This window comes from Bombus fervidus, chromosome 18 (genome assembly GCF_041682495.2).
Source record: "Bombus fervidus isolate BK054 chromosome 18, iyBomFerv1, whole genome shotgun sequence".
Classification (NCBI taxonomy): domain Eukaryota; kingdom Metazoa; phylum Arthropoda; class Insecta; order Hymenoptera; family Apidae; genus Bombus; species Bombus fervidus.
Window position 1 is genome coordinate 8,169,549 of NC_091534.1, and position 26,975 is coordinate 8,196,523.

A 26,975-nucleotide genomic window follows, 5' to 3' on the forward strand; every position below is an offset into this window, starting at 1 on the left:
ACGCTTCGCATATACACATACGTGCACGTCTCACGTGTTTGTTTCTATTGGTGGAGGAGTTAGCCACTGGCCGCTGATGTAGTAGTAGTACACAGAGCATTCAGTAGTATATAAGGGCGACTCTTTCGTACGACCACGCATAACCGACAGGGAGTCATTCCATGACACGCGTTGCACGCGACCGGGGCAGCCTCTCTTCCTCCGCTTCTTCCTCTTCTTCGCCATTCTTTCGCCGTATTGTGATTGCCTCGACGACTGCCGCTTAGTTCGTCAAAGTGGATCCTAGGGGGTAGCTCGACCCTCACTCTCACCTTCTCCGCCCCTCTTCTTCTTATCTTTTCTCCCTCTCTCAAGATTCATCATCCTTCGCACAACGATTTTCCGCACTTCTACACGAGCACGCCAGTATCTATCTTTGCCATTGAGAAATCTCCTTAGCAGATTCGTCGTACTCGTTTGGAATGTCTCTCTCGATGATCGTCATAGGAGGATCGTGGTTGACGTTAACTTTGTCCATGTGCTTGATGTTAATCGTTCTGCTATTGGTGGTCCGACGAGGGAAATTTCTGTATGCCCTAAGAAAAGTGCCATACCCGCCTGCTTTGCCCATCATTGGGAACGCGTATCAATTATGTTGCAGTCCGGAAGGTAAGCGATATGTTTTCTGAGACACCGTCCACTTAGGCTATTCGTAGCATAAGGTATAGACTTTTTTACAATTTCTTAAACGATACGATTTTTATTCGCATTTTATTTCGTATATATTATCTATATATGATTCGACTCTCAGCCTAACCTAATCAGACTGGTAATATTCCTACACAAGATTAATTTTACGAAACCGTTTATTTTATTGTTAGTTAAAAAATTAATGTCACGCGGAAGAAATTGTTGGAAGAATATTTTTTTCGAAGAGAAATCTAGCCCTCGTCTCATCGTTTCCGCGCTACAAATATACCTTACGCGTCTATAAATTTAAGAAATTCGTTTTTAGCTACAAAGTATGAAAATGCCAAATTACACGATCTTTTTTCTCACGATTTCATATTTGTCGTTTTTTAATCCGTTGCTATATAAAGTCGAGTAAACACATTGCGTAAATTGTAGATTATGGTTCAAATGGCATTCGTGATATAGATTACCCCGAAAAAATTCGTTTTCACAATTCACCACCGTCTAATATAATCTGCTCTGACATTTTTCATTTGTCCCGCTAAAGTAATAAATTATTCTGTCGCAGATAGTTTGTGAAAAAATTGTGAGGCAATTGAATTAAGCGTTATGTGAGTTGACGTTTTAGGGAGTACGATACAATTGCAATAACCTGTTTCGATGTCACAAGACCGTAGGTAGTAGATATCTATGAATCTATAGGAGAAACGAGCAAAAACGAACGTAACAAGAAGCGTATAAAATATCCAAAGTATAGTGCATCCAATAATACTATAATGCTCTCAAAAACGTAAATTCGTATAAAATAATTCAGCAGGTAGCGTAACTGTTGCAGCATAGCTATGTGTACATATCGTTATATATGTACACTCGTGTGCATGATTACCGCGTTACGATACACACCGTATTTGGCGTAACATGTTTTCGTTAGTTGTTGCGTATTTGTTCGAAGTACGAAGCTTAGAAAATTCCATAATTCAAGCATTTTTGCAACAAGTAGATCGTCACGTTGATAAAAATTATATGACGAATATATCGCATTGGCAAATATTCCGAAAAAATACAAGATATCGGAGATATCCGACAGATTCGACCACGTACGTAATAATTCTGCGTTCTCGCGTATTTACTTACTGTTATTTCCAAGTTTGTACAAGATTGCGATAACCTCGACATCAAAGGAATTCGCGCCATTGACCATACAGGCAGATGCACCGATATCGAGAGCAGAGACACTCGCGGTCGGTATTTCGGTGTCGTGTAACAACAGGTAAACGTGTAATTTACACCGGTGAAAGCTAAATTGCGCGATGCTGGTGCGCTACTGGTACAGTACAGCGGTGCACTTGATACCTCTGGTAAATATGCGGCAGATTCCGATTACGTAGTTTCGTGTAACACGATGCAGAAACGAATGGTCATCAACGGCGAACTTACCGAACCTTATCTTCGAATAATACACTTATTTTCATAAGACAGATTAAAAGAGAGCATCTAAATATATAAATGCGATATCGGGAATTATCTCACTGTAAATACGTACGATTTATAGTAACAAAGTGAAGGATTTCATAGATAGACACATACATTGCTTACTATTGCTATATTAACATTCTCTATATTAACATTATATATATATATAATATTAATATATAATTTTATAATATTAATATAATATTAATATAATATTAATATAATTATTAATATATAGTAAAATAGTGTAGCGAGAATGTTAACCATACGGATGTTTTGGTGCATCGAACGAATATCAGTTATTTTATAACATCGTCAACTTTGTTTTGCGACGCCGCTTCTTTTTTAAAACCTTTATTGCACGATCCGATAGCAATCGATAAATATAGACGACGAAATATAACGGTTCAAAGTATCGGAATCCATCGGTTCAAGAATTACGCGTTGCAAGAGTTTGCGGTTAAACTTCGCTCCAGGGCGCCGCTCTTTTTTTAATCTTCCGATAGTATTTGGTGAATAAGGACGAAATATAACGTGTGTCATAACATGTGGAACCTACTCGAGGAGTGGACACGAGGCAGGAAAGCAATGAAAAAGTTTCGCGTCGACACGTGTCCCGTCCGACCTTCTTTCAAAGTTATTGCCATTTTTCTGTTTCAATGGTCCGCAACAGTTTACCTTCGTACGAACTTGTAGCCAGCGTGTTGAAGAATTTTGCAATTTTTCAAAAATTCCACCGATAATAATTCGAAACGAAGTACGAACCTTTGTCATTGCTCTTGTACCTTCCGTGCACTCCTCGAGTAGGTTCCACGTGTATAACACATTCTGTATGACGATTCTCAGCTTAGAAATCCATTGGTTTAACGGTCGTAATCAATATACGAATCGATATGGCAAATAGTCTTAAACGTAACAGTTTTGACTCCGTTAATACATCAATTCAAAAATCGCGGCCGATATATCAATCGACTTGGTAAATATCATTTTGGATAACGTGTTCGGTCTTCCGGAGAATTAATAACCCAGTCAATACTACGGCGATAATGTTCGTAATGTCAACAGGGACTAACGATATCTTGTGTCACTAACAGTCTATCTCCAATGCATAAGATAGGATTAGGTTGGGGTAAATTATACACGACAGAGTGGGCTAAAAATACCAAAATTCAACAAGGCGTAATTTTTGAACGAATGAATTTCGTTTCGACTCGGTCTACTCGTCGAGCACTATCAGATCGTGCGAAGAAGATTCAAAAAAAGATTTGCTACCCCAAAAGGAAGTTTAGCCTAAATGTGTTAAAATATAATTTAAAAATACTATATAAAAGAGATCTTTGCGCTTCACCTTTGCCCCTTCTCTCACAAGAAAAAAAAAAAAAAAAAAAGAAAAACTAAATCGAAGATATAGAATGGAATTTTACAAAAGTTACATACGCCCGATATATCTACATAGGATTAAAAAATAGTTTATTATTATCAACCTCTTTGTTCCAAAGTTACGGATGGGTAAATTTCTTTTTCGTTTAAATAAACGAGCATTATAACGAACGTGGTATAATAACGTAATGGTTATACCTACTCGTAAATTGATTTCATTATCTCCAGAATTATCTGATAATTTTACGCTCAATTATGAATTTCCAAGATCTATCGAATGGTACATTCGTGACATTGGTCTAAGAAGGACGCTGCATCAGTATCTTTTAAATCGCCCATGTAGGCGCCAGTAATCGATAATGTTCTGGTGTCTCTTTGATGTTGAAAAAAATTCAAGATTTTGTAATTTGGCGCACGAGTATAGGCAGAATTCTCCGCGGATACTTCAGAAACTGTGGCCTGATCGGCGATTACGCGAACAGGGAAAAATCGTGCAGAATCACGGCGCCGGTGACATATTCGAAAATCATGAAAATGCGAGATATCGAAATAATTACCGAAAACCGAACGGGTGATACCGGCGTGCGAAGTTGGAACTTCGAAGAAACGATTTTTCGTATGCGTCGGTTTAATAATTCGTTTTCAACGCGTATCGAAAGTGGTCGTCGTGAATGATAAAGTTGGATGTTTGGAAAACGACTTTTAATTCGGTTGGGGAAAGGCGCTCGTGAACGAGACGTTCGTCCGTGCACTGGCAAAACAAACAGAAAGTCACGAGAGAGAAAGAGGAAAAAAGAAAGGAGGATTTATCCACCTCGGTCCGCTGAACGCTAAAGATAAATGGTTAGCCTGTCGCGCATAACCAGACGAAGAAAAAAGCGGGTCGAGGTCGTTCGCGGCCTGAATAACGTTACGATTCTTGTATGCAATTACACGTGGCGCGAAAAAGGAAAAAGTTCTTAGCGATAGCGATGATTTTAAGAAATCGTTTAACGAACAATACTCTCGTTCGGATGTAAACCGTACACGATGTATAAATATAAATAGTTCGTTGTGTAATCACATAATTATAGTTGGTATTACATCGATACTGAATTAATTACGAAGGAACATTATCCTAGTGTGACATAATTTAGATAAAATTTCGTAGAGACCAGCGAGTACGTTGACGTTGTCGAACGTTGACACCATTAGCGTACCAGAGAAAGCAAAAACGGTTGGCGATAACTCGAATTCACCATGATCCGAAGGAAAGCGTAAGCGTCTCGCTCGCGTCAAGGTCTACGAGAGTATGCTTGTTCTTTTTGCTACGAATCATTACTACTCGATGACCTCGCGTTGCATTTTTGCCGGTCAACGTCCGGTCAGCGTCAGCGTACAGCTACTTTTCTTTTACTAGAATCGCAACACCGGTCTTTCTGCTTTCAACGACCTATCTTTTTCCTTCTCTTTGCAACATTTTCAAAAATATCGAATCTGTAAGGAATAGCGTACAGCGGTTTTTAATTCGGTAAAGCCATCGAATCTTTGGAAATAGTTCAAGTAATCGACAAGACTGTTCGTAACGAAGGAAAACCTAACGACGCGGAGTTTTTTTCCGAATCAGCTTAGCTATTTTTTTCTTTTCTTAAAATTTGGCACGCTTTATTATTTGATTGCCTGCGAACCGTTAACAGGGCACTCGAACGTCACGAGCGGTCGCCTCAGGGCCTGTTGCTACCTGATATGTCCGCGACATAGGGTTAGGTTAGGGTTAGGTTTGACTTTCTCTTCCTTCGAAATATGCACTCGTCGATTACTCGTTCTCTCCGCTTCGTCCATCTCGAGAAAATGCCAAGTCAGGAAATTCGAGTGTCCGCGCCTCTTGCCTAGCAACTGGCCTCCTAACTTCGACGTTTCTTCCGCAAATCTACCTATATCCCGTGGTTTTTTCCGAACCTGCCTTACGCTTCGAAGAAACTCGATTGCGTTAGAGTCGGTGTTCGATGTAGTCGGGCGAGAGTTTTGCCAACGATTCTCCCGTACTGCACCAGACGTTGTTCTTAAGAACTTGGAACGCATCGGCAACCCGATACGTTGCTCCCGCCTGAATTGGGTCGATTAGATACTTGGAAAACATACGGTTTCAGCAGGATGGGGCTACGTCTCGTACGACGCGCGATACTATCGTAATCTCGAAAGAAAATTTTCGCAAACTGTGACGGAAAATCATTAAATTCGCCGACTCTCTCGCTCTCTTGACCTAAGCAGACTTTTTCCTTGGCAAACGACTTTTCCTCTTAACCGGATGTACTTTCGGCAATCTTCCAGATAAATTTAACGCGTACACGTTGCTGGCTATTCGTAGCAACTAGCTGCTTGTTCGCAAAGCATTCCCCGTTTCTTCTCCGACTGTCTTCGTACCTAGGATTTTTCCGAGGTCATCGTTACGAACATACCGCGAAGCATTCGCGACTGTGTGCCACGTATCACCGACTGCATTGATCCTATTTTTTTTTAACGCCGCTGTTCCTCGTAATTCGATGCCGTACGTCCAAATAGGTTTTCTGATAACTTTGTAGATTAATAGTTTGTTTTCAGGATTTAGATAGGATTGTCTTCTTGTTATTTTCATTTATTCTATTCTTCCTTTAGACGTGGTGTCCCCGTGTCAGCCTCTCGTCTAGGTACGTTTCGCGATATTTTACCGTTTTCCATCGTGGTATATTTGTGTCGGTTCTCTAAAATTTGTAAAGCGGTGAAAATCATTTGGCCGATGTCCTATGTAAGATGTAAAAATGATAGCGCATCTTTTATGACACACCCTGTACATACGTACTATCTTATTTAAACGATTTCTATAGGTAGTTATGGATCGTTAAGGATATAGAAACTCGGAGGAAGAATGAAATAATAGAGAACGGCGAACATATTATAACTTTTTCCGGATCGAACGATCGTTCTCAAACGCTGTGCATCGTCTTCTTAACAAGTAGGTAATTCGCGCCACGAGGCTGGAACGAGCCTAGAGATACGACAATAACTTGATTGGCCACGATGATTACTGTAAAAAGTTTGTTTCTGTACGAACGATGTCTGGGGTCAACGACCGCTACAAATCACATGGAGACATCGACGATCTTACAAAACTGCGACACTTTTGACTTCCACCTCGTTTCAAATAAGAATATTTCCTTCGAGACCTCCGTCAATCTCTTCTTTCTTTTGTTACTCTGTTGTACGAACTGTCTCCTTCTTCTTCTTTCCACGTTTCTTAATAATTCTTCTATATCGCAGGCCCTTCGTTCCCGCGTCTCCAGTGCAGTTCTCCGATCAGAGCTTCAAAGTCCCTACAGTTTCTCTCGCGTAATACGCGTCTGCTGTAAAGACTTCGCCGTTTCACTTTGTTTTCGAGTCACAGCGAGTTTTACGTTAAGAAATAATCCTACACAGGGCAGGAGGAGGAGATAGAAGGAAGCAATTGAGCTAATGCGATTTACCTTATTTACAAGCAGAACGCAGTATCTGACATTGAACCTTGTATTCTAATTCTTCGTCTTAGTATCTCACGCATAAATAAATAAATGTCGCACTATTAAAATGTGAAGCTATGCAGATTTAGTTTGATAAAGGAAAAACTCGCTGTAACTCGAAAACAAGGTCGAATAGTCGTACGATTATGCGAGCGGAATCCGTCGCCCGAGGATTCGAGACAAAGATCAAAAACTGCGTATAACTTGCAATTTTTTTTGAAACTCGATATTAGAGAATCCGATGCGAGCAAAGGTCTGTTTATCGAGTCTTCTTTAGTATTCTCCCCGCTCCCTGGCTCGATTGAAACATCGCTGAATGAATTTCACTAGAAACATAGGGAACATCCGGTGTAGCAGTGTGTAGCATTATTATATTATGCAATGTAACTGTAGTTGAAATAAAAAAAATTATATTTGTACTTCAAGATTATATCTGCGTGTCGGAAATCCGTCTAATCCTATACAACTAGTAGTTAGCTCCAAAAAAAAAAAAAAAATTTTACGCGAGAATCTACCCTTCTCCCCGGAGGATGTGTCCGTTCGACGTTCCTTCGCTATTTGGCGAGTCGAAGAAGCAATACGACGCCGTTCAATATCGTGTGAAACATATATCTTGCCTGTTTATCTTCCGAACTGTATACCAATCGCATTGATCAAACTTTCAACCGATAACTTATCTTTGTGCATTACATTTACAAATTACCGAGCGAAATTCGATATTAGTTCGTCGATAACGAAAGGTCGCAACCAATTACCTCCGATAAAAACTCGTATTAAAGATTTTGTTCGTCGTGTTTAGAATTAAAGAAAGGACGTTTATATGTTACAGAAGCCTTCCAAAAGATGCTGAAATGGGGAAAAGAGTTAGGAGATATGTACTTGGTTTGGGTAGGCATGCGACCGTTTATCTTCCTCTACAAAGCAGAGGCGATACAGCCTCTGCTAAGCAGTAGCGTTCACATCGATAAAAGCTTGGAGTATGGATACTTACGACCTTGGCTTGGTTCCGGTTTGGTAACAAGCACTGGTGAGTACTACGAGGAACCATTAATACGATCCCTAAGTTTCTATTTCGCGTCCATTTAATCCTGCTTCGCTCTTCTCGTCGTTTCTCGTCCGATCGTATTTTCCTAATTTCAATTTAGAGTCAAGAAAAATTGGTCGAAAGACCAGGCCAAATAATAATTAGCGACTCGACCGTCGAATAACAGTATTTCGCATCTAGTCGAGTACCATAGCACGTTGTATGTTCGCAAGAATGAAAAAACTCACACATGTCGAACCTACCTACGCCCAAAGGTTCACGCGAAGAAGAAACGATACGATCGAAAGCGATGAAAAAAAAGAAGATCTACAGGTAGATCGAATCAGCCCGATCTACTTGGCCGGCCACTAATTTCTCGAGGCTACATTTAACCGTTGCATGGCAGCATTTTTTCGGTTGAAAAATTTCGGCAGATTGCCAGCCAGACAACCAGTAGCAAAAATTTGTGTGACGAACGAACTCCGCTCGACTTCTTTATAACGTGCTGCTATCTGAATATTTTTTATATTCTACGGTACCTCGAACAAACTATTTCTCAGAATTTTTAACCAACACCCGAAGCGAAATTGCGTGAACGCGAAAAATTGATTAGGTCGAAGAAACGTCGAACGACGCAACAACAGCTCTTTTTTAATCAAATTCGTGTTTTTCAAACTCACAAAAATGAATTAAGAATCTAGATTCCGAGAATAGAATTTTATCTCGTGATCAACTAAAAAAAAAAAAAAAAATCGATTAAAATATGCACGTACACTTGTATATCGCTGCTTGGCATTGATAGCGACAGATGCCCATAAATTTCAAATGGCATATTTTTAATTCCACCAAAAAAACTTCAAAATTACTAAAAGCTACCACTTAATATTTGTAATGTAAGTGAATCGGCCGATTTAAATAAACGAACAAGAAGACCGAAAGACCTATTTTCAGTAGTTCGACATCTTATCGCCAGAGGATTGAAATGTAAGCTAGCCTTCCATTAAGTTTCCCGTATCTGCCGGGACGAGAGAAAAGTTGTAAATTTTGATAGTATTCGCTTACGAACGCGATATTTCTCGTATGCGCTTCGTCACACGGGCGATACAAATTCATACTAATAGATTTTAAGTGTAAACATATTTTCTTCTTTCTGCGATTACATCGGTCTATATACAAAAACGTATGACGATTCTCCAGACAGAAAAAAAGAACATACGCTGTTCTCGTTACCAGTTGTATATGAACCACTGATACGGTCAGATTTATTGCATCTACTTGTTCTGGTAATCGGATACTCCGAGTCGCGGAGAAAGATTGACGGATGCGGAAAAGGAAATTATTTGCAAAGAGAAATATTCTGTTTCAAAAATTGCGAAGATTATCGAGAGTAGCTGGAAAGCAGTGACTCGTTTCTTAAAAGATCCGGAAAACTAAGCAAAACGAAGAAGTACGGGACCGTAATAACGTACAACGAAAGAAGAGCGATTTTAAGAGTAGCTATGACTTCAGAGGAAAGTGCTAGGAAGATTGTCGAGGAAACTGAAGTAAATACCGTAAATAGTAATTTTTTACAAGACAGTAAATATTTTAAACGCAAGAAAATGAAGACAAAGCCGCAGTTAACAGATGCATACAAGAAGCAACGGCTGAGATTTGCCGAGAAGCATTCAAAGTGGCTGCAAAAGTGGAGGAATGTTATTTTCACGGGTGTAAAGAAGTTTAATTTAGACGGCCCAAATAGGTGGAAGTATTATTACCATGATTTACAGAAGGAGGAAAAATTACAAGTTGCCAACAAATTGATGGTGCAAGCGCAGTTGTGTGGCAGTTGTGTGTTGACGTTATTATTGGTATTACGAGAAGACGGAAATTGTTTTTATTCCGAGAAAAGTGAATACTAAAAAGTTTACCGATTTGATTGGCGAACAAATACAACTACGTGCAGTGCATATCGCGGGGGATAACTTTGTACACCAAAACGATAATACCGCGGTCCGTGATACACGGTCGATAAAGAAGTAATTCCTGGAGAAAAACATCGATGTTTTAGAATGGCCAACAAGATCAATTGACCTAAATATAATAGAAAATCGTTGGCATATGCTCGTAAGAAGACTTTACGAAGATGGACGGCAATTTCAGAATATTAGATAACTTGAAAAACTGCATTGCCCACAAATGGGAAAAAATAGGTCAAAGTGAAATCGAAATGCTATTTAAATCGTTACAAATCAGAATGGTAGCGGTTGTAAAAAATAAAGGAAGCTATACGAAATATTAACATGGCAATCTTTGATAAACACGAGTAAATTTTCACCTTTGAACAGCGTGTGCTATCATTTTGACCGACTGAAAATTCTTTACCATATTTGCAAAAAAATATTTGTTCGCACCTCGAAACTATAAAAAGCTAAGTTAACTTGTTAAGTTAATGAAATGTATCTCTGCATTTTTGTTTGTTGTTCGATCAAATTTTCCAGGTTTATGCTACCTGCTATCTTTTTGCTATCCTGGAGTACTACATTAACCATTTTCTCGTCACGACTCTTAATTTAAACCCTTTTGATTAATTTCTTTAACCTTTCGCAAGAGAGAAAAAGAATGAAAAATTAAATGTTCTAGGTGAGAAATGGCATTTTCGCAGGAAACTGCTAACACCAACCTTCCACAGTGGTCTTCTGGAAGTATATTTGAAGACGGCAATCAGAGAAGCCCAAATATTAATCTCGTGCCTAAATCAGGAAGTCGATAAACCAGGATTCGACATTGTTCCTTATGCTAAACGAGCCGCGTTGGATATAATATGCGGTAAGACCACTCAATATTGCGTATCGTCGCTCTAGTTCTCGATTGTTCTATTTACATTAGTTTACGAACTCTGAAAATTGATTTCAAAGTTTATGGGAGTACATTGTACGATACAATGCCGTGAATAATTATAAACTCAACCTCATTTTTTGATTTTTCATAATATCGAAACAAAAATTAACAAAATCGTATACATATAATTCCATATTATAATATACATCATAATATAAATATAAATATTATCTTTCTGTCTTCTATTTCGATTAAGAAAGACGATAATTCGTCGTATAACATCCCCATCGGGATATCGATCCTCTAGCGTTCGATTTACTCTTTGCAAAAACAATTTTACTTAACATATCCGGATATGATGTGTGGTTTCGTGGAAACATCGAAGAAATAATGCAGAAAATGTGTTTGAGTCTATAATTATTCACAAATTATTCTATTTTCAAATAGAAACGCAAATCGATCGTGCGTATTGTCGTATAATGGCAGATCTGCGTTCCAAAGCAGAGATGCATATGATGCGATCAGTATTGATCGCCATCACGGATGACTATTTCCACCAGTAATTTTTCATAGTGATCGAATAATTATTCGTACAAAACATACTATACAAAATTTATAGAGTTACTCCTGGAATAAATTAGTTTGTAGATTTCGCTGATTTAACAACGCTTATTATCATGTATAAGTAGACATTAAAATATTACATACGGGTGGAAAATTCATTACGCGTAATTAGAAACACCGACTGTGTTATAAAACTGCGAACGACAGTGAGAAAACATCACGCTTCGTTCTCAGTAGTCAGGAATGTCGACGAGTTTTCTTATCGTCCTTCAATTTCAAGCCAACCATAATAATGGTCCTGTTAGAGTTTGAAGTTTTCAATTGTCTCTTCTTGCTCCTCGTTTTCCGATCATTCTTATGACGAAGCAACGCAGTGTATTTATGGTCCAACTTCTTTTTACCGCGCCTTACGTAACTTCTGTAATAACAAGATTTATTTTTACATCAGATACGCAACGTGAATAATTCAGTTAACTTATGCGTCTCCCTTACTCGCGATCATTTGAATTAACTACGTTATTTTTAGAATTGTACGTATTGTTTCAAAGCGCGAGATTAATCGCGTCTTTTTAATTATACGTCGGAAAAGAAAAAAGGTAAATACCAACAGCAAACATTGTTTGCTTCCAAATAAATTATTAGAAAATCGTAAATATATATGTATCATTTTATTCGACTCTTCCTTATTAAGGGAACTATACTATTTACTAATTTAAAAAAGAGCCCTATGCACCATAAAATAGTAAAGAAGAATTTTGTAGTTTCTAGCTAAAAGCACATAAAGTAGCTTGCAATGCCTTACGGTGACTACCCTGCATAGTAATACTGTACTTTTTTAATGAATAAGAATAGTTTTGTCCTTCTCTTTATACTACCCATTAATATTCATACGTAATATTATTTTATTACTACAAGCTAATTAAGAAAGACTTATCGCTATTTTTATGGGCATAAAGAAAGATGCAAAAAATGTGGAGGAAAACCCACTAGATTCATAATAATTGCGTTTATACGCATTATTTATTATTTATCAGAGATGGTAATGCTATACGAAAAAATTAGAAAATTTCAATTTCGTTATTACCGTGACTTTTCATTATGCAATTTTGATTTTCTTTTGCTCGACACTTTCGATCTCCGCTTCCTTTTTGGTTTCGATAATTCGATTATACGCCGAGTGGCTAGCAAAAAATTCAAATTACCAGTTATTTAACGATAAACATATCTCGATTGTAGCGATTGAACGATTAGAATCGAATAGCGAATTTAACCTAACTTAAGTCAACCGTTATATTATTAATTTGGGACATTTATTTCATCGCCAAAAATGCCCCAAACTATCAGAAATGACAGAGAGCAGCCAGAGTTTTTAAAGAGCAATATGAAAGTGATACAATCGGAAACGATAAGCTTGTAATTCGTTAAAAATTATTTCGACGAGAAACGCGTTAAAAATGAAGATACCAACCGACGGCCGTGAGAGCACCAGGCGCAACGTATCCAATTGGTTTAGGTGGATACTGATAAGGGATTCGTGGCTTAGAAAGTTCAATAATACGTGACGATGCTTTCAGAATCTGTGTTGAATTCGGCCGTGTTTGAGACAGCTTTTCTTCGATGGTTCGAACGCGTGGTTGAGCTAACTGATTAGTGCGATCTGTTATTTCGTATAGAAGTGCTGATACTTTTACCTGATGCAGAAAAGGAATCAACATAAAAATGGATTGGAAATTTATATAAGCGGAGTTTCACTATAAATCATATTTTTCAACGTAAATATGGTTTTAGATGTCATGATCGATCGATTATGATGACGTGATCGAAGTCGTACACCTACGTGACTAGATTCCAAGACGATGTCATTGTAGGCCTTAGTCGTCTTCGATTTTGCAATTTTCGATGCGACATTCAACGCATTGCGTTTCGCTAGCTGTTTCCGAGAAATGTCTTCGGGCAGATGATCGGACGCCGAAACTAACTTGTCGTTGCTCGGCTTTTCTTGTGATTTTGCGAATTTGCTCACGAATGTCTTGCTAAAGCAACTAAATGATTCGTCTGATCCCCAGTGACGACTGGTGAGCAACATAGCCATTTCCTCTTGATAACATATGTGTGTCACTTAAAAAATTTTGTTCATCGTAAAAAACTCCCGTTTTTATTTATCGATTCTTCTCCTCGTGTGGCATCTTATGCACGGGACATCTTTCAAACAACGAAGAATCAAATGTTTCCAATGCCTCCTTCAACTATAATCGAATTTTGTTAACCTTAATTCGTTCCTTGCATCAATTTGATATCATACGATAAATATAAAAAAGTAATATGCTCTACATATCACTTTACTACGTGTGAACTATACGAATAATCATACAGGAAGCATTTGCATTTATTTTATCTTTCAGTTACTTTTATCTTTTACCATTGTAACGATTTGACACAGAAGGATAAATTAATTTACATATATTCAAAAACTGTACCTCCGTGAACGAGTGTTGTGAAGGTTGCAAGTGGTGAGATTCGAGAGCGTTTAAAGAAGTTAACCAGATCAGAATAATTTCATCGATTTAAACAATAGGCTTTAATAGGTTGGTACACCGGGAGTCAGTTTAAAAAAATCTCCATTCGCGACTATGATCACCTTGATCAAAGGGATGAATTGTGAAAAACTTCACGAAGCTTCGATAGTCTACGCGCGGTGCTCTCCATTCTTACTATTAGTCTGAATCCCTACGTTACGTACTTTATTCCATGCAACCAGTATCGTACAACTAATTCTCACGAATGATCTTAAACATAATATCCACTCTAACTCCGAATGTTTGTACAAACAAATTGTAAATTACTCTGAAGAAAATATAAAAAAAAGAAACAAAAATATTTAAGAAAATTTTACATCTTTGTTTTTTAACATTACAGATAGTTCCATGGGATGTAACATTAATGCACAAAAAAATTTTGAAAACGAGTATGTGTTGGCTGTGAACACGTAAGAGTATTTTCTACTAAATGCACTAGAGCAAATAACAAGTATGTCATTTATACATATACTTTTTCCAGGCTAGCTTCCATCTCGCAAAGAAGATTTCTAAATGTGTGGATGTCTTTTGACCCGATCTTTAAGCTAACAAGCTGGGGTAAAGAGTACGATCAAGCACTTCGTGTTACTCATGGGTTCATTAACAAAGTAAATACATATAATTTTTCCCTCCTACATTTCAGTTAAATACAATTAAATCTTAACTTGAACTTCTGTTATATATTGCTTCTATAACCAGAATTCAAAGAAGCTCTCTACAAGTCAAAGTTTACTTCTACAACCACGTTTCATATTTTATTATCTGCTGGTTTCACCAAACAGATAATACGTATTGCTGGTGACCATTAATTTCTTATTAATTTACATATTTTACTAACAAGCATGTCCAAATACTTGTGAGCTGTAATGTACATATCTATATCTTACAATAGAAAATCATATCTCACAAATACTCACAGTCACATTCTCATCCTATACTCGTCATGCATTTTATGATCCCCAGGTGCATTTCCATAACGCATAAATTACATAAAGTAAACTGTCATTCAGTTTTGTAGACAAATAATTAACCTCTAAAAGTTGAATTTATCTTTCTATGAATACGTAATCCAACAAATATTAGTACCTGTACAAAACCTGTTTATAATGCACGATATAAACACGCAGTACAAAATAATTTGTTAATTAATTTAACTTCGTTTAAATTTTTAATCTAAGATGTGGGATAATTAGAGGATGCAAAATTGTTGACTTCTTATGCTATCTTGCAGTTTTCGAGATATTTCGATCTAAGTGTATTTGACGCCATATTGGTTTCTAGCCATTATCTGCTTGATCCGCACATATGAGGATTAAATTGAACTTCGAAAAATTAACTCAGTAGCAATATGTTTCACTAGCGATATGACCACAATTTTAAAAATCAATAATTTTGCGTCCCCTAATACTATTTACAATTTACCTAATAATATTTACAATCCATAATATAAACCCACAGTAGAAAATAGCTTGTTAATTAACTTAACTTTATCTAAATTTTAAATCCAATATGCCTAGATAATAGCGGAAAGAAAAGCCGAGTGGAGAACCAAAAAGGATGGGAATTACCATGAACGGTCTCATAAACGTCAAGCTCTGTTAGACTTGTTGTTGGAATTATCGAAAGATGGAGAAGTACTTAGTGACATTGATATCCGTGATGAGGTGAATACGTTTATGTTCGCGGGTCACGATACCACTGCGACTAGCATATCCTGGTTCCTGTATGCATTAGGAAGACATCCTCAGTACCAGGTAATTTTGCACCGCATACCTCTACATGTCCTGCAATCGATGATACGATTAGAGAAGAAATGGTTTTATGTGAAAAAACAAGTTAAAAATATAGAGCAAAACTTTTTCACATGTGGCTTTCCAAAAAAATTAATTTACATATTTATTGGTTTCGTTGTAGATTAATAATCTCTACTTATGTATATGTTTGTTGTACTAAATAATGAAGACACTTGGATGGATAAATTTAATACGTATATCAGAATTATATATCGTTATATATAATTGATTTCCAATAAAGTGTGTAAAATGTTTACGACAATTTCTAAATAACGAAATTTACAATGTATAAATATCTTGTTTTTCTCTATATTTTCCCGATGTGTAATAAATATAAACATAAGCAAATGTCCCCTAATTATTAAATTACTATGTACCTTTGTCACCTCTCATTTTAGGAAAAGATTCTTGAAGAATATTACGAGGTAGCAGAAAAGGAAGAATTATCTCTAGATATACTAAGCAAATTAACGTGGTTAGAAGCGTGCATAAAAGAATCTTGGAGAATTTACCCAGTAGCACCACTCATCGCAAGACAGATTTATCACCCTATTACCATTTGTAAGTATAAATGTACACAAAGATATATTTTCAGTGATAGAAAATTTGAATAAAGTAATTCGTTTCTAGTGGGACATGAAATTCCAGTAGGATCGACGGTTCTCGTAAATTCGTTCCTTCTTCATCGTGATACTCGATACTTTCCAGAGCCAGATACTTATCGACCAGAACGATTTCTTCCCAATGGATCAAAATATCCTTCTTACGCTTTTATTCCCTTCAGTGCTGGCTCTCGTAATTGTATAGGATGGAAATATGCCACGATGATCGTCAAAGTTCTTATTTTGCATATATTGAAAAATTTCCAAGTCAAGTCCTTAGATACAGAGGATCAACTTCGTTTCACCAGTGAATTGGTATTACACAATGCTAATGGACTTCGTTTAAAAATTACACCACGAAAATAGGGAAGTCTTATTTAATTTTATTGCAGCAATATACACGACTGAGTGAAATGAAAAGATCGAAATAATATATATATATATCATTATAGTGAAATGAAAAGATCGAAATAATATATAATAAAAATTATATATTATTTCGATCTTTTCATTTCACTATAATGATATATATATATATATACATACTTTGAACTGTAAGCAAAAGGCTGATTTTTTCTGCATATCAATGTTAGAGAGACCATATTTTGTGATAATAATAATGATATTAATTTATGTCGTATTATGTTTATCACGACAGTCATTCGTATTTATTTAAGAGCAAAAAAATATCATAGGAAATTAGTTTAATAGAATTTGTATGATGATCAGTAAGAAATATCTATCTGTAAATTAAATAGACATTAAGCATTGACTGTATGTTGTACAAATTGTATTACATTGTTGTGAAGCTCAAGAGTCATGATGATCGAAGTTTTTGTATTCCTTTATTATTATTATACAATTATTTTATGTTTTTCAGATGTTGCCACATTAAGTTATTACAATTGTATCTCTAATTTTATATGTTAACAGCCATTTGCGTAATTGATAAAAATTTTGTTATTAGTAAGTAGGTTTCTCGCTGCAATTATAACTATTTTGAAATTCTGACTCGTTGAGAAGAACTTGTGTAATATATGTATATTGGGCTTCTTTAGGTTTAATTGATGTTTATCTATAATGGCAAAGAATGAAAAACGATGGATCATTGTATTAATGCACTAGCTAATGACTAGGAGATTGTTGGTTATTTCGAAAGTGATATTAAATTTCGTGTATATTTTCTTATTAGATAGCTATAATACTTCGTTATTAAGTACTTTGCACTTATTGAGTGAAGGAGTGAAAGCATTACTGTAACATTGTGATATTTTATAGTATCTTTAGTTTACAAGATGAAAATATGAGTATAAATATGATAGGATATTATACATGTAATAATTCTTAATCTTTTATCCATTTTTATTTAATAAATAAAGCACCATGTATAACCACAAAAAATTTTGATTCCATACAGTGCAATAACCAAACTATAGGTAACATTACCATGTAAGTAAGCTCTTATTTAAAATTATTGTTCCATACCTATGCCCATAATTAGTCCATGTTCGATGTTCATTGAATCGACATTCCATAATCTGGCTCTTGATGTTTGAGCAACGAACACTACATGCGAACATCATCGATTTTATCGATTTCTCGTAAAACAGGTATCCTATTCAGAAAATAGATATACGTGTAATATTTCACACACTGTTGAGTATTCTAAGATATTTTCTTAGATTTTCTTTCATTCTTAAAATATCATAAATCAATTGGCAAGTTGCAGAAGTTATATGTTAGCAGCCTAAAATAAAAATGGAATACATTAGATAAACATCCAAATATATATAAACAGTAACATATGTTTTTATTTCTTGTTATACCAGTTCATCAAGATCAATATCTGAGATATCTAGAGACAAAATTGATTCCTTATACAAATTAGTTTCAACATCAGCTATATCCTCTGTTTTATCAGACTCTTTGGTATCAATATTGATATCCTCATTGACCTGCATATTATCTTGCTGCTTCATCTCACTTCTAAATAAAATATATCATTTAAAATATATTACTATATTTTTATTGCTGCAAACAATGAAAGCTTTAATATATTTGTAGAGAATGCTTATATATATATACTTCTCTTTTTTTGGATTTATACTCTCTAAACGAAATAGCTCCGAAATTTTCTGCAGATGGCATTTACTTCTTTTTTTTATCAATGGTACTTCAAAAGCTTTTTTTAAATAATTTTCCACAGGTGGTAATGGTTTATCTGGATTAATAGCACGGTACGATAACATATCCCATCTATGTTGTGCACCAGGATTTGGCATGCATCCTGGTAAAAAACACTGACACCCATCAATCTGACAATCATTTCTGTTTAATGTAATGTAAATGTGTAATCATATAGAGAATGGTTAATTACATATACCAAAATGCTAGTATCCTTACTCTGTATCCGTTAACATCAGAGAATCTATTAAACTATCTATAGCTTCATTTTGTGGAGTATTTAATTGTTTAATTGTGGACTTCATGGGTCTTGTTTCCATGATTCTTCGATCTTCTGCAAATACTAATTGTATTTCTATCAAGCACTGTGTACAAATATAAACAACATATTAAACAATATATCAAAAGACAATAATATAATAAAAACATATATTTTATAATACCCATGGTTCATCAGGAATATCAATACAAGGAAACAATGCAACCATTCTAGGCACGCCACCCTTTCTATAAATTTTTCTCACAATAGCAACTGAATTTGTTTCATGCATTGCTTGCACTAAACTATAAAATGGTTTCACTACATTCTAAAACATCAATATAGATATGTAGCTTAATTCGAAATTCTTTTGGTATAAGTAAAATATTAAGACATACATTTGTTTTACTATTGGGTAAAATAACAGAACTGGAACTTTTGTAAAAATACTCCAAATCAACATTATTTCTGTCTGTAAATCCGTAAATTCGATAACTTCTTTCACTGTCTTTATATCTCATATTCTTCTCCAAACCCTCTACATTAACAATAAAATATATGTATTATGATAATATATTGACTATAATATTTATAGTAATAAAAATCAATTAATGTATACCAGGTACTGAAATAAAATCTCCTCCATATTTGTATCCTTTTTGAATGTTATCTGCTGCATAAGAAACCCTCTGTCTATCTAAGTATTTTGTTTCTGATCTGAGTTTTTGATTACCTTTGGCTTTTTTCCACGATGGAAGTTCTTTTGTTCTTACCTGATAGAAATAGCAATATTAAACTACAACAGTCATAATATAACATAATACACATAAATGATTTCTTGCTCCACAATTTCTCCTTACCTTAGCATAAGAAACAACTGGTATTTTTTTATCAAGTAACTCTAAGCTATAATAAGATGGGAGTGGTTTTGATGGTATTGGTGTATAAAATTTCATATCTGATATGGCATTATCCAATGTTATATGGTAACCATTAATCTAGTAAATAAAATAAATTGAATAATGATCCACAGTAATATATTATAAAAATAGATAGTTTAATAGATAATAAAACCTTTTCATTGACATCTTTAAGAAGGGTTTCACTAATTGTAGGAGTAGGTGATGTAGTTGATTCTGATCTGAAAATAATAAAATTATAAAATTAAATTATATACAATAACTTATATAACAAAATTAAAATAGATGTTTACAGTGTGATTAATATAATTTTGTTTGTTGAAAGGCAATCTGCAATTGCATCTGCTTGAAATTGTGAAATAATATCTGGATCTTCATTAAAATCGGACATCAAAATGATTTTCCTTGTAGAAGAAGAAAAACTAAAATAAGAAATATATTGTAATTGATATTATAATATGAATTGGAATATTTCTATTTTTACTATTTCCACAAGTACAATCATAATATATTTAAACATACGTGTTTTCTTTCATAAATAACACTGCAGCCTCAAGTGCTTCAATCCAATTAGAACAATGGTTTGTACCTTTTAAACCCATACATTTTTTTACAAGATTCCAATTTGGAATCTGAAAATCTGTAAATTCTTCGACATGTTCTGCATCCAAACGATTTTTTGTAACACCGGAACCCATTAACATTATTGCAACTTCATCTTTTGGTGTTAAGAAAATCTAAAAAATACCAAATATTAATAATTAAAAGTAAATAACATTAAATTAAAATTTTATAATACCATTTTCTGAATTTTTCGCTTGGCAATATGTTTTGCTTTCTCCAATAAGGAATGATCATTTTCTACATTTGGATTTGTTATTCCAATATTTATTAATAGTACTAATGATTCCTGAAAATAACATTAATATATTTCTTGTTCTTATATTATGTGAATGGTTCAATTATATTGATATTCAACCATAAGTTTAAAAATCCAAAAATTTAAAAGAAATGAATTAATAAAATATATTTTTAAAGGTGACAAAATATAACCTTTTGTGCTTTCGGTGGCATTTTACACAATTGGAATTAATATATGCTGCTCTCAACAATATTTGTGTTTAAAAGTGCTAAAAAGGAAAAAAATTATAGTCAATTACAAAATAAAGATTAATTATCGTTCGGGGAAAAAATGTTCTAATCACTGTTACGGGAAAAGGACGTATGATATATTTTTAACAACTATTGTGGAAACAATATCATATCATATTATATTATATTATATCATATTAGAAAACTTGAACCAATGAATTGTACGCAACAAAATCTATATTTTAGTTTTATATCTTTAATAGCTAAACAAAACAAAATAAGTAAGACCTGTTAGTCTTTAGCAGTGTCAAAAGCACTTATAACATTTAATGATAATTAAAATGCTGATACAAAATGGTGATTAATTAATGATTAAATAAAAGTGTGCACTATATAAAATTATGTAAAACGCAGATATGTAAAAGTGTAGAAATGATGATAATGTCGAAATAAAAGTACTATATAATAATGACTCGATAACGTAACGATGCTCTTTCCACAAATTTTAACAGTAAAATGTCATCCCGCGCTATGTGACTTTCGTAAATTGCGAGTGGTGGGAACTTTGCAATATTTTACACCAATAGAAATGCTCGATTTGACTTTACAATATTTTGCACCAATAAGAGCGTCTATTTCCACATATGAGCGCGCGTTAATTTAATTCATCCAAATACTTAAATTGGTAAGATTGATGAATAGAAAATATATTTAAGGCAATATTCATTAACAATTACGAATAAAATTATGTTCTTAATGAAATGTTTTTATATTTTATACGAGTATAGCTGCTATTATTCAATAAAATATGGTATTGGTAAAAATACGTTTACGATATATTATTTCATTATTCGTACTGTTATTAATAAATATATTTCAATAATTCGAGAATTTTCACAAATAGAAAAAGATGGAGAAATGTCCTATCCTGTCTTCTAAGACTTTCTCTGTTAAAAACAAATGCCATTCTTTAAAAAGTAGTAATTAACAATTTAAATTAATTAAAGTTAAACATCATACTTATAAATAGATAATATAACACGCATAATATTATACATTAATATATTTCTATAATAATTATTTCACTCTTTATGCCAGCTTCAAATATCAGTTTTTTATACAGTCTCTGTGTTCTGTTTTTACAGTCTTTTTCAACATGATTTTTATTTAACACAATTTAGAAAAGGCGGCCGGTACTCTTTTTAACTTTCGAATCCTTTCGAATTTATACTTTAGAATTTCATCCTTCGGATTTCAATTTTGTCTATGAAGAAGACCTAAGAAGAGCTTTGGTAATGCAACAAGAGCTATCGTCACTATTTTCCAGTAGAAAACAATTTTATTTGTTAAAAATAAGAAATAAAATTTCTCGCTGTACATAGATTTGAACATTTATTGCATAAGACCTGTCTTATATAAGATACATAACTTACATTAGGCTCTTAAGATATAATATGTATGGAGACTATTAGAGACCACGGTCGCATTAGTTGTACATGACCATGAAATAAATAAAGTCCTTCATATGTACTGACACTGCATTCTTTATTTTCTTCTATATATATAGAAGAAATTATGTGACGTTTAAATGATATGTGAGATTATTATGTATCGTGACTTACTGATAACTCAGCCAGTTATTAGACAACACGTTTCACATAATTTTGTGGCAGAATAGTAATACTTCTGGTAATACGAAGGAGCGCCTTATCACCTGATGGTTTGGTTAGGTTAAACCCTGTGATATTTATTAAACAATAAAATATGCGTGCAACTATTGCGATATTGTGCGTGTTCCTCGGTTGTTGTAGCAACGTCGTTTTCCTGGAACTTCTTGTTAAGTTAGTATTGCATTTTGTTTTTCAGTTATACAATACATTATCTTTATATACTACTCTTAAAGTTATTAACATAACAACTTGTATCTTTGATAACGATATAACTTAGAATTGCGAAATACCAAATCAAACATTACCTATTATAGACAAAATAAAAATAATTACTTTTTCAGGGATGATCCAGGCAGTGGAAATCTTATTACATTTGCACAGTTTCTTTTTATATCGATAGAAGGATTTTTATTTACTTCAAAATGTGGGACTGTAAAGCCCAATATAGGAATAAAAGATTACTTTATATTAGTAACAATGTTTTTTGTTGCAAATGTTTGTAATAATTATGCATTTGATTTTAATATACCCATGCCATTACATATGATATTCAGAGCTGTAAGTATTTAAATATGAAGTATATTACAAAATTTGAATTTCCAAGCAATTATTGTTTATATTCAATAATTTTAGGGTTCTCTAATAGCTAATATGATTATGGGTATCATTATTTTAAAGAAGAGATATGTTTTTAGTAAATATTTGTCAGTATTTATGATAACTCTTGGAATTGCTATTTGTACCATTGTTAGCGGCAAAGAAATAAAATCGTTGCAAGCCAAGAATGTAGAACAAGTACCTACAACACCATGGGATGATTTGTTTTGGTGGATATTAGGTATATCATTATTGACAATTGCACTATTTGTATCTGCAAGAATGGGTATCTATCAAGAGGTATTGCATAAAAAGTATGGAAAAAATCCAAGAGAAGCTTTATATTACACGGTATAATTTCCTATCTCATTTACAAATTTATAAAATATGTTCAGTTTAAATATACATACATCATTATTTCTGTAATTATTAAAAATATGGAAAAGGTCTTCATATTAGAATTGTTTCATTTAATAGAGAAACTTGATTAATTTGGATTCTCTTCCAAAGCGTTTATATAGAGTGTATACATTTAAACTGGATATAATATGTAATAAATAACATAAATAATGTATATATATATATATAATTAAATATCTGATTTCAGCATTTACTACCTTTGCCATTTTTTTTAACATTGGCTCCTAATATCTGGGATCATTTCATGTATGCTCTAGCATCAGATCCAATAAAGATATCAATTATTAATCTACAAATGCCAAAATTAATTCTATATCTTGTAGGAAATGTTCTCACACAGTATCCTTTCACTAATATTTAGATATGTGATTAATAGACACAATCAAATTTTAATAATTTATAATCCTTAACAATAATTTTAGATATGTGTGCATTAGTTCCGTTTTTACATTAACAGCAGAATGTACATCACTCACAGTGACTTTAGTCATAACATTACGAAAATTTTTATCTCTAATCTTCTCTATAATATATTTTAAAAATCCTTTCACACTGTACCACTGGATTGGTACAATTTTAGTTTTTCTAGGAACAGTAATATTTACAGAATTATTACCAAAAATCACAGAAAGTCTGCGACCTACGGAGAAGATTAAGAAAGCCCAATAATAAGTAAAATTGTTAGAAATTGTTATATATTGTTTGATGTAACTGTACAAAGCAAAGCGAACGTGGTAGATGATATAATAAGGAATAAAATACCTTATGAATGAATGTAATAATTGTAACAATAAGAAAACAGAAAAAGAATCATTTTTGTTTTTTCCAAGTTACATCTATTAGAACTATTGAATAAAGACGATTTTTCTCTATTTTCTTGTGAAATCTATTTGTCTATAACGTATATCACTGAAAACATAAGTACATAAATTATTTTCCCCTAATTGCGTATTTTTATTTTACATAAACAAAATTTTTTATGAATAAACAAATATATAAATAGAAAATTGTTATTACGGACATGATTTGTATGAAACTTATATATCTATAACTTGATAGAAAGTTATAATATAAAAGTGGATGAAAAATTTGCAAGAAACAAATAACAAATTTTGATATTTGTTATATTTATTTATAGCTCTAATCTTAAACTACATAAGTAAAAAACAGGTGCATATAATATGTATATATTTTCTCTACTTAAGAAGGATATGTGAAGTCATTTGTGACAGTGACATTTTCTACATTTTCTATAATGTATATAATACATCATAAAAATCATCAAATCTAAACTATATAAGAAATATATATATTTTATTTGCACTATTAATTATAATTTTGTAGATAAAAAAACATATATATATACATATGTATGTTTTTTTATCTACAAAATATTTAATCATTAAAGAACTATTTATATATATATATATATACATATATAAATAGTTCTTTAATAATTTCGGTACCTTATATGAATATGAGTTATTTCGTAAAATCAGTAAGCTTCTAAATTTATGGCATTATCCAAGAATGTTTTCATGGGATATGAAATATTTTAAGCTTAAACACAACATTATTTTGACGGTACAAGTATATTTTTGTTTTATAAGATATACCTTATACAATACATACATCTTTTCTATTTAGCAACAATTTATATTCAATATTAGGATTCGTTACGAATGTTGATATATCATCATATATTTGCCAGTAAAAGCTCGTTCATCACAAAGTTGTCTCAAAAACGAAGGAGGAAATGATTATATAATAATGATCTGAAAATAAATTTTATGTTTGCTATAAATCTAATTATTTTACAAGAGGTACTACATTTAGTGCCTTCAATTTAATATTAATAAAGATGAAAATTATATAAATATTATATAGAGAAATATTACTTCGAAGTAAACTATCCATATTCGAGTTAAACATATTTTTTAAAAACAAATACACAATTTCTGTATAAATGTACAAAAAGTTAAGTAAATAACATTAAAATTGAAAAGTCTGAACTGACATACTTTTATATGACTAAAATATGAGAAATGAATTGCTGCTTTGTAATATTTTACATTTTTTTTTTTTTTTTTTTTACACAAAGTTAATACGATACTCAATTCTAATTTAATTCACATACATATATGTAACAAAGATTAGTAACACTTCAAATTGGAATTTCATCTAATATCTAACTATTTTTAAATTGGTCAACGTATATGAAAAATTTGAGATTAATTTCTCCCTGTTTTACATTAAAATTTTGGAACCTGAGTGAAAGACGTTTTCTTATAACTTAGCGTTTATACATTTACTCTTAAGAATAACCTTGTTTTCTCTATCAAAACATCTTAAACGGAAAATTATCACGTATAAATCATGCAATTAACATTACTATAATATACATTATCGAATGATGTGTAAATAAGATAGTTTATACGCGATTTTGTAAGGAATTTAACTGATAACCGATAAAAGAAACTTTTTGCGAAAGTATCATTAAAAGTTGACAACAATTATTAGCATACATCACATAATTATTTGCGTTACAAGATTCATTTTATAAATAATTCTGATCGTAGTTTCGTCGAATTTTATAAATACTATTTTGTAATTGTAGAATAATTGTTATATTATGTTCAAGGATCTTTTGTACTATCGCTATGGATTAAAATGGAACGGCTTCGGGTTTTTCGACAACTTTAAAAATATTCGACAATTCGTCGACTAATGTTTCGTATCGATAGGCCACCCGAATATCCGGTACATTCGTTCGCGTAATATCATTACCAGCCACACCCTCCTTTGTATAATTTGGCCCAAGCCAGTATTGTTTACTCTATAAAGTAAGACAAAATAATTATATGGTGTTAATTTGTTTACCTTATGAGAAGCCGTGGAACGCATACCTTGTGTGGAAAACCACTCATAAGCACGGAATTACGCGCTAGTTCACACATATCGCACGAACTAAGCTTCCATACTTGTGCAGCAATACTGTACTCTTCCATCAACGGTTCCTATAAAAACATATTATTATCAGCTTAGATAACGTAAATAAAAGAGGCGTAAGCGAGAAATATTTCGAACGAAATAAACGGAGAGTTTTTACATCACGCTGACCTTGGTAAAGTGAAATTGAAGGGGATCGTCCGTGGAAAGACTTACACACAATCCTCTTGCTAAATATTCGGGTAACGGATTACGATGATAATTTAAGAAAAGGGAATTATTACTAAGAGGCGACATTGCAATCCCAATTTGTGCTAAATAATATAGATATTGTAGTACTGGCACTTTTCGAAGTAAAAGACCATGAGAGATATTTTCTGCCATCATATAGCCGCAAACAAGATGTTGAATGGGACCAGCTTCGCCACAATGAGGTCTGAGGACGAAGGTGTTTAAACCTTGTTCCCT

At 33.3% G+C, this 26,975-nt stretch overlaps 5 protein-coding genes across 16 annotated transcripts in view; 2 read left to right on the forward strand and 3 right to left on the reverse strand.

Annotated features, from left to right (window-relative positions):
- Positions 1–339: 339 nt before the first annotated feature.
- On the forward strand, positions 340–17,817 carry LOC139996382 (cytochrome P450 4C1). The gene is made up of 8 exons (XM_072020739.1): positions 340–648; positions 7,867–8,064; positions 10,684–10,869; positions 14,362–14,431; positions 14,503–14,629; positions 15,539–15,775; positions 16,213–16,375; positions 16,445–17,817. Exons 1-8 carry the CDS (start codon positions 462–464, stop codon positions 16,780–16,782), a joined length of 1,506 nt encoding a protein of 501 aa, XP_071876840.1. The 5' UTR covers positions 340–461; the 3' UTR covers positions 16,783–17,817.
- On the reverse strand, positions 11,445–15,396 carry LOC139996386 (uncharacterized). 3 transcript variants are annotated; one of them, XM_072020746.1, is made up of 5 exons: positions 14,939–15,396; positions 13,283–13,691; positions 12,914–13,136; positions 12,530–12,626; positions 11,445–11,863 (listed from the first exon to the last, which is right to left on the reverse strand). In XM_072020746.1, exons 2-5 carry the CDS (start codon positions 13,535–13,537, stop codon positions 11,683–11,685), a joined length of 756 nt encoding a protein of 251 aa, XP_071876847.1. In that variant the 5' UTR covers positions 13,538–13,691; positions 14,939–15,396; the 3' UTR covers positions 11,445–11,682. The 3 variants fall into 3 exon arrangements, with proteins under 3 accessions (XP_071876847.1, XP_071876846.1, XP_071876848.1); XM_072020745.1 differs by lacking the exon at positions 14,939–15,396 and adding an exon at positions 13,923–13,970; XM_072020747.1 differs by lacking the exon at positions 14,939–15,396 and adding an exon at positions 13,777–13,829.
- On the reverse strand, positions 17,082–21,769 carry LOC139996378 (X-ray repair cross-complementing protein 5). The gene is made up of 14 exons (XM_072020734.1): positions 21,160–21,769; positions 20,833–20,909; positions 20,579–20,689; positions 20,302–20,516; positions 20,073–20,201; positions 19,934–20,000; positions 19,720–19,857; positions 19,479–19,632; positions 19,258–19,397; positions 19,044–19,187; positions 18,820–18,965; positions 18,502–18,744; positions 18,243–18,402; positions 17,082–18,163 (listed from the first exon to the last, which is right to left on the reverse strand). The coding sequence occupies exons 2-14, from the start codon at positions 20,851–20,853 to the stop codon at positions 18,149–18,151; spliced, it is 1,683 nt and encodes a 560-aa protein (XP_071876835.1). The 5' UTR covers positions 20,854–20,909; positions 21,160–21,769; the 3' UTR covers positions 17,082–18,148.
- A 490-nt stretch (positions 21,770–22,259) lies between these two features.
- Positions 22,260–24,430, forward strand: Efr (ER GDP-fucose transporter). Its single transcript, XM_072020741.1, has 5 exons — positions 22,260–22,712; positions 22,883–23,099; positions 23,175–23,489; positions 23,746–23,897; positions 23,981–24,430. Exons 1-5 carry the CDS (start codon positions 22,636–22,638, stop codon positions 24,225–24,227), a joined length of 1,008 nt encoding a protein of 335 aa, XP_071876842.1. The 5' UTR covers positions 22,260–22,635; the 3' UTR covers positions 24,228–24,430.
- Positions 24,431–25,131: 701 nt separating this feature from the next.
- Ampdeam (AMP deaminase) overlaps positions 25,132–26,975 on the reverse strand; it is a 39,720-nt gene continuing 37,876 nt past the window's right edge. For all 10 annotated transcript variants that reach the window (XM_072020717.1, XM_072020714.1, XM_072020713.1 and 7 more), the window contains 3 exons: positions 26,679–26,973; positions 26,465–26,575; positions 25,132–26,394 (listed from right to left, as the gene is read on the reverse strand). In XM_072020717.1, the coding sequence (XP_071876818.1) occupies positions 26,224–26,394; positions 26,465–26,575; positions 26,679–26,973 (577 nt within the window). In that variant the 3' untranslated portion in view covers positions 25,132–26,223. The remainder of the gene's footprint in view (positions 26,395–26,464; positions 26,576–26,678; positions 26,974–26,975) is intronic.